The 6,641-nt window shown below is 45.5% G+C and overlaps 1 protein-coding gene across 1 annotated transcript; it reads left to right on the top strand.

Moving 5' to 3' along the window:
• The first annotated feature begins 2,613 nt into the window (after positions 1–2,613).
• rps21 (ribosomal protein S21) lies at positions 2,614–5,907 on the top strand. The gene is made up of 6 exons (XM_030118854.1): positions 2,614–2,677; positions 3,305–3,387; positions 3,818–3,881; positions 5,101–5,172; positions 5,369–5,424; positions 5,838–5,907. The coding sequence occupies exons 2-6, from the start codon at positions 3,338–3,340 to the stop codon at positions 5,845–5,847; spliced, it is 252 nt and encodes an 83-aa protein (XP_029974714.1). The 5' UTR covers positions 2,614–2,677; positions 3,305–3,337; the 3' UTR covers positions 5,848–5,907.
• Positions 5,908–6,641: the final 734 nt, after the last annotated feature.

The following is a 6,641-nucleotide window of genomic DNA, read 5'->3' as shown; positions in this document are numbered from 1 at the left end:
ACCGGAGCACCTCAACACAGAAGTACCATGAGTAAACGCAGAGAAAGGCATTTCCCCAAGATGTTAATGAAGTATAATTAGTTGCAAAAGCTGAGTTTTCACAGTCAGATATTTAGCATTGATCATTGTTCAGTATTTTAAATACTGTATTTTAAATAAATATTTTATTTGCTTATTCAGCGGTGGTGAACACAGAGCCTCGAAGCAACACACAGCTACATTTTGATTCCAAAACACGTTCATCAAGAGAGGAGGATAATCTGTTAGAATATCTTCAGATTGTTTGTCAGAATCTTTAGATTAAAAAAAATAATAAAAACAGGGAGAACATGCAAAGTGCACACAGAAAGCACACGAGCCGGGAATCAGTCATATCGCATCAGTGCAGACCTGTGGGTGTAGTAAATGTAAGCCGACAAAACGAAACAAGACAATACAGATCCAAAGTCAAAACATGGTGAATGAGTAACATGAAGAGAAAGCGCTCGTGGAACGGATCCAGGGCGGCTGCCTCCGCTGCTTTCCCTCTGATGCAAATGGGCTCTTTCATCACCGCTGGATGAGGATAAAACCTGCTCAGGTTTGCAGAGGGAGGCAGCAGATCGGAGAGCAGCCGCAGACCACAGCAGCTGAAGCTGTTTGAAACCACACCTGCAACCGGCGGAAAGCATCTCCGAACACCTCAGACCAGCAGCGGACCGGCCAGCCTTGCACCCACAACATGATCTTCACCTTTCTGGTGAGTAAACTTGCCAAACATACTAATATTAGTGCATCCCTAAAAGATTTTTTGACATGAAGAGAATGTTTCCTCTGTTTTGTTTTGCATCAAGGACTTTCAAAAAACTAATGAACGTCTTGAAAGTCTCCTCTTACCTTGTAGTCTGTGCCAGACAGGAATGAATCGTCTCATACTGACCCTGAAAACAGGTGAAGGATGAAGGTGTGTGTGTGTGTGTGTTCAGGTTTCACTGTCACTGATGGCGACGGCGGCATCCCGCAGCCATGGTTGCGAGCGGAGCTGCAAGTACGTGACGCAGCCACCGAGGCAGATCTTCAAACACCTGTCCACAGAGCTGCAGAACTCCTCGGTGGCTCCCTGGAGCATGGGGTGAGTGTTTCCACGCAGGAGCACCCTACCTCAATATGCCCTTCACAAAAAAAAAAACAAGTCAGAATCTCGGTCTTGGTTTTATTACTTACAGTTCAAGACCCCTGATGATTTTCTTATGAACGTTTATGTGAGAGGACTTTGGAGTTGGAAAGACTGATCGCTGTGCTCGCTCTTCCAGACGCAGCTCTGAGGAGGGCAGGGTGCCGCCCATCATCCACTTCGCCGTGTGCTCGACCTGCCGCTTGGAAAACATGGTGGCCAGGTCCATCTCCCTGGAGATTTCAGTCTTCAAGAGGCTTCGCAACGACACCGATGGATGGTGCAGGTGCCCCTTTGAACTGGCAGTGGGATGCACGTGCGTCATGAAACAATGAGCCTTCCATGTCATTATCTCAGTTGACCCATAAAGTTTTTCTTTTTTTTTAAACAGTTTTTTTTAAATTCATTCTGTAATTTGTGGACCTCACAAAAAATTTAAAGTGATTTTTTTATTCTGTTGATTGTCTGTGTGATGGTTACATTCTGTACTGTGTATTTTATGACAGATTCAGTATATTTTCACTTAAAAAAAAAGAAAGAAAGAAAAGAAACCTGAAATGAGCTTGAATTTAGCTTGTTAACGTGTTAGTTTTGTTCTCTTGGGACAAAAATATGCAGTTGTAAATTGCATGTATTTGGAGCTTATCCATCTCATTCTTTTTTGGAATTGTGATTATTGATGCACTTCAGAGCCAGGAGAAAAAATGTTTTAATATTAAGGATTTATTTTTAGATCCCTTAAGTTTAAGGAGTCAAGGGAAGTATTTTTGCAGAAAAATCATCTGTCCTGTGAAGCTGAAATCACTTCTTGGACAAATGTGACAATAAAGTGTATGAATAATGAATTATTTTGTTTGTATTGATTTCATTTCATTTCATTACAACTGGGTTGTTGCTGCTCACACCCCTCAAATACTGACATGTCCTCATCTCAGCACCACTCTGCCGTCCGTCCCTCATCTTAATCTTAATCTAAGTTCTTAAACTTCATTCTGCCTTTTCCTGTCTTTTCTTTGGACAATGGTTGAAAACAGGTGTTGCATTTCACACCAGCTTTCAGTAAAATCGACTTTATGGTGAGATATGAGTCATTTTCAGTGCTAATTGTCTAAAATAAACCTTTCCATCTAATGTTCAGCTCAACAACAAAGTACCCTTTCAAAGCTTGAATCTGAAGTTTGTGTTTCTACTCGGTCGCTCCAGATGATTCTGGGCTGTCTGTGGCCCCTGAACTAAAATGAGTGCAGCACCCTGGAGTTAAAATGGGCCATTTTCACAGCTCCACTACTTCCTGAAAATAACTGTGCACATTCATTTCCTGTCTTGCATTATTGGCCAAAATGATTAATCCAGGTGTGTCTTGTTGCAGCAGTCTAAACCAGAAGCTGTGAAAATACCCCATTATTTTCAACAGCAGACTGAGAAAAGAGAACTTCAGTTCCCAGCAGGCCTGGTTTCACTCGGACACATTTCCACTTCCGGTTCCGCCGCTCTCTCTTTCCGGTCGGCCATTTGTCGAATACGGTGAGCTTCTTCCAGCCTCTCTCGAAAAATCTGTTGTAAAACCATTTCGGCCCGATGTGCCTCTGAATTCAGAAGTTATATCTGAGTTGGACCCGGTAACGCGCCACTGCAGTGTGCTGTGTTGATGTTTTGGGCCGAATTCGGCGACAAATACCGTGAAGTCGGGCAGCGCGAGGAGCCACATGCGGCTAGACGGGAGCTAGCATGCTAACTGGTTAGCTCACCCGCACGTCGGCGACTCTTCTGTTTTTTTACGCTGTAAACATTCACAGAAACGAGGGTTCTGTGTAAATGGAATATTGAGACCGTGCTTTGGACACAGGTGTGTGTTTGAGTCAGCTCGGGCTGTGGCGTGTTGGTTCCAGGAGACCGGGCGGCTCGGCGTTAGCAGCGGCCGATCGGTACCGGAGATACATCTGGTCCTCGCTGGCATCAGGCTCAACCTTCATGTAGAACTAACACAGCGCGCAAGATCGACAGATGGCAACCACTGCATGTGTGATTGTTAAAGTCCGCAGCCGTCTGTGTAGAATATCTCCCCGAAGCGCTCTCCATCTGTATCTTCAGTGCCTTCAGTGTGAAAACTGGTGAATTTCGTATTTTGATGAGAGATCTTGTGTTTTGTAGATTTGTAAACGGCATCCCATACAGTCTGTGAGCATGCAGAACGACGCTGGTGAATTTGTGGACCTTTACGTCCCGCGTAAATGGTGAGTATCATCACGGACCCGTGACAGTGGAGATTAATACAAAAACTGAGGTCAAAAGGACCTCAGAATCATTTCTTTTAGGTATTGTCCCATAGTTTCAGTATTTAAAGATGTAATTAGTGTGAGAAATGTGTCGTAATTCAGTCAGAGAAGTTGAATGATGCGTGATGATTCCCCACAATGCCGACTTGTCATTTGTAGATATCAAAATTGTCATGTCAGTGGGTTTTATTTGCTTTACCTTTGTTCAGGCTGCTGCTACACCACATCTTGAACTGCATCCTCTTTAGAAATAAGAGTCTCAGCTTGATTTGAACCCCAGTCTGGACTTTCAGGATTCAGTTGCTACAGCTGTTCAGTTTATTGTTGTTATGAATGATCATGATGATTTTTTTTTCTACAACAAAGTAAAATGTCTCATTCATTGCAGCTCTGCTAGCAACAGAATCATTGGAGCCAAGGACCACGCCTCCATCCAGATCAACATTGCTGAGGTGAAATTACACTTTTCTTTTGCGTTCTCTTAAAAGGCCTGCAGTTTATGGAGCTGGGAAGGTTTTAATCTGGTGTGGTTACTGGACCCCTACCTGATGAGCGTCACTGAAACAAATGCAGATTAGCTGACCTGCTGACTGTCTCCGTCTCTGGTTACATGATGGACGGTTTCAGCTCTGGAAAGGCGGCCAGTCGGTCAGCCGTCCGGTCGGTGCCTCTGCTCTGTGCATTTGAATAGTAAACAGTGGGGTCAGTGTTGCCTGCTGTGGATTTGCATCAGGATGGAGTAAACAGAAACTCTCCACAGGGCAGCGGTGACGCCGCATGACGGCAGGAGCAGGTTTTTCATATCTGAGGTGCAGAGACTTGAAGAAACAACAACCAACAGTTTAAACTTGAAAATGACCCATTGTGGTGGCGAGAAAAAGTGTTCATCAAATTAGAGAGAACTTTGTTTAAGAAATATAGTTCCTTTTTTATTTTCTAATTTCTCCAGTCTAAAGAAAAGCATCAAAATATTGCAGATCAGTATCTCCTGTTCTGGGCCCGTCCAAACCTTTTCCCGTTTGAAATGCTCGTGTTGTGCTGATGAAGCTGCGACGCTGATCTGCTGAGCTGAAGCTGCTGTCTTGTGTCAGGCTGTCTGTGTGCGGGTTTGGCTTTTTTTGGTCTTTCGCTTCAGATCATTTTGTGCTGTCAGATGAAATAATCGAACCGACATTTCCATGAGTTTCCTGGAAATGAGCCGAGCAGCTTTACTGTTAATTTCATTCTCCTCCTTTCAAAATAAGAGTATTTTATTGTCTCTGTAGACGGGCAGCATTAATCTTTGTATGTCAGCTTCAGGAAGAAACTATAGAATATCTGGTTTTGCTCGAGCCATACTTTGCCTCCTGTGACGTGTAACTTTTAGATTTTGAGGAGATTTTATGGCAGACGAAGCCAAGCGGTGGCTTATCTGTGCACATATAGACTGAACGAGAAAACGAGCAGATTTTATCTTTAAATTGAATTAAAAAAAAAAAACTGCTGTCGCCAAAGTTTTTAACATTTCCGTTTATGTTTGGGAAATTAAAACAAATAAGCCGTGAGATGAAGTGAGTTTATCACCCGATTCCAGTGTCTGTGGAGCAGAGCCGTCATCAGCAGGAAGGAGGCGTGGCGGCGGCCTCTGGGCTCAGGATCTGCCTCACCGTCAGTCTCTCTGCTGTGTTTCAGGTCGACAAGGTCACCGGTCGCTTCAACGGCCAGTTCAAGACCTACGCCATCTGTGGCGCCATCCGCAGAATGGTAAGGAACGGCGCCGCTTTGGCCCTTCGGTCTGTCCTCACTCTGGTTCCGCCTCTGATTTGGACCAGAAACAGACTGAAGGGGCTCACAGCGCCCCCCCTGGTGGGGCGGAGTGGTACTGCATGGCCTGAGCTCAGCTCGAGGCAGCTGAGATTCCAGCTGAAGGTGTGTGTGTGTGTGTGTGTGTCTCCTGCAGGGAGAATCTGACGACTCCATCCTGAGGCTGGCGAAGAACGACACCATCGTCGCAAAGTAAGAAGCTTTGCTGTCAGGCGGCGCGGCGCCGTCGCGGTGTGTTTGGTGTCGTGTCGCAGCGCTCAGTCGGGTGTTTGTCGGTAGAACCAGTGAGGTTTGGTTTCAGTGCGACCGGACGGTTTGTGTCCGACGCTTTTGTTTTTTGTCACCAGTCAGGAGAAGTTGCAGAAACGGACTGGTTTTGTTTTTTAAGCAGAGGTCCAAAAACTCCCCTCCTGGTTTCCATGTTGTTCACATGGGAAATTCTCAGCGGACAGTGTTTGTTTGTTTTTTCTATTCCACTGAAATCTAAGACTTTCTGCCCATCAGGTTACTGAGAAAAGCATGATGGGAGCCGTGTGTGATTTACATGTTGGGAAAGTTCAGTTTGACACAGAAAAGTAAAATTTCCTCTTTTTTTTATCTCACAGGAACATCTGAGCGAGCGCTGGAGCGATGGACACTTTGTAAAAAAAAATAAAATGAGTGGACAAAATCCGAGCTTGTTGTTTGTTGATGTGTTAATTCGAGTTGAGTGACTGCAGCTCTGAGAGCAGCGTTTCAGCGAGGAAACCCCAGAGTGGCTGCTGGCGGCGTTCATCGCCCTGGAGGCCCTGATGTGTCTGAATTCTGCCCATATAACTCCAGCTTACACGGCTTCCGCAGCCATCGTTCTGACGGGATGAACACAGTGCAGGGTTCCTCTGCCAGACTCCACGGTCTGGGCGTCAAACCGCAGCTTCGCTTCTGCTGAGGAGAACAAAACGTTTCACAAAGTCGGCTGCATTGAAGTAACGTGACTCCGTAGTGACGGCTCCAGAGTGGATTCACCTGTCGTCCTGAGGTGTGTCTGCATCGGCTTTAGAGCGGAGAAGCTTCTCTCACACCAAGCGGTGCCGACCGGAGCAACGGCGGCAATCCTGCAAAGTCTCAACATCTCATAGAAAACCTCAAGAAACGGTCACGTTCATGTTTGAGGTCAGACTCGAATATCTAGCAACGGCAGAAAGCGGCTCCTCGCCGGAGAGCGTTGCTTTGGCTTCAGAGTTTGCACAGCTCGCCACTTTTCTCTGAAAACGCCTCTTCAGCTCGGTTACGAGTCATGTCGTATGAGCTGATCGCACAGGGCCTGATTTCATTTGTATTTATTGATATTGTTGGTAAATAGATGAACTGTGACGAAAAACTAATGGTGGAGGAAATGCAACGCGTTAAGGATCAATACAATCCTGGAA

Source organism: Salarias fasciatus, chromosome 20, assembly GCF_902148845.1.
Source record: "Salarias fasciatus chromosome 20, fSalaFa1.1, whole genome shotgun sequence".
Classification (NCBI taxonomy): Eukaryota; Metazoa; Chordata; class Actinopteri; order Blenniiformes; family Blenniidae; genus Salarias; species Salarias fasciatus.
Note: the sequence above shows the minus strand (reverse complement) of the source record. Positions and strands in the feature narration are given on the sequence as shown.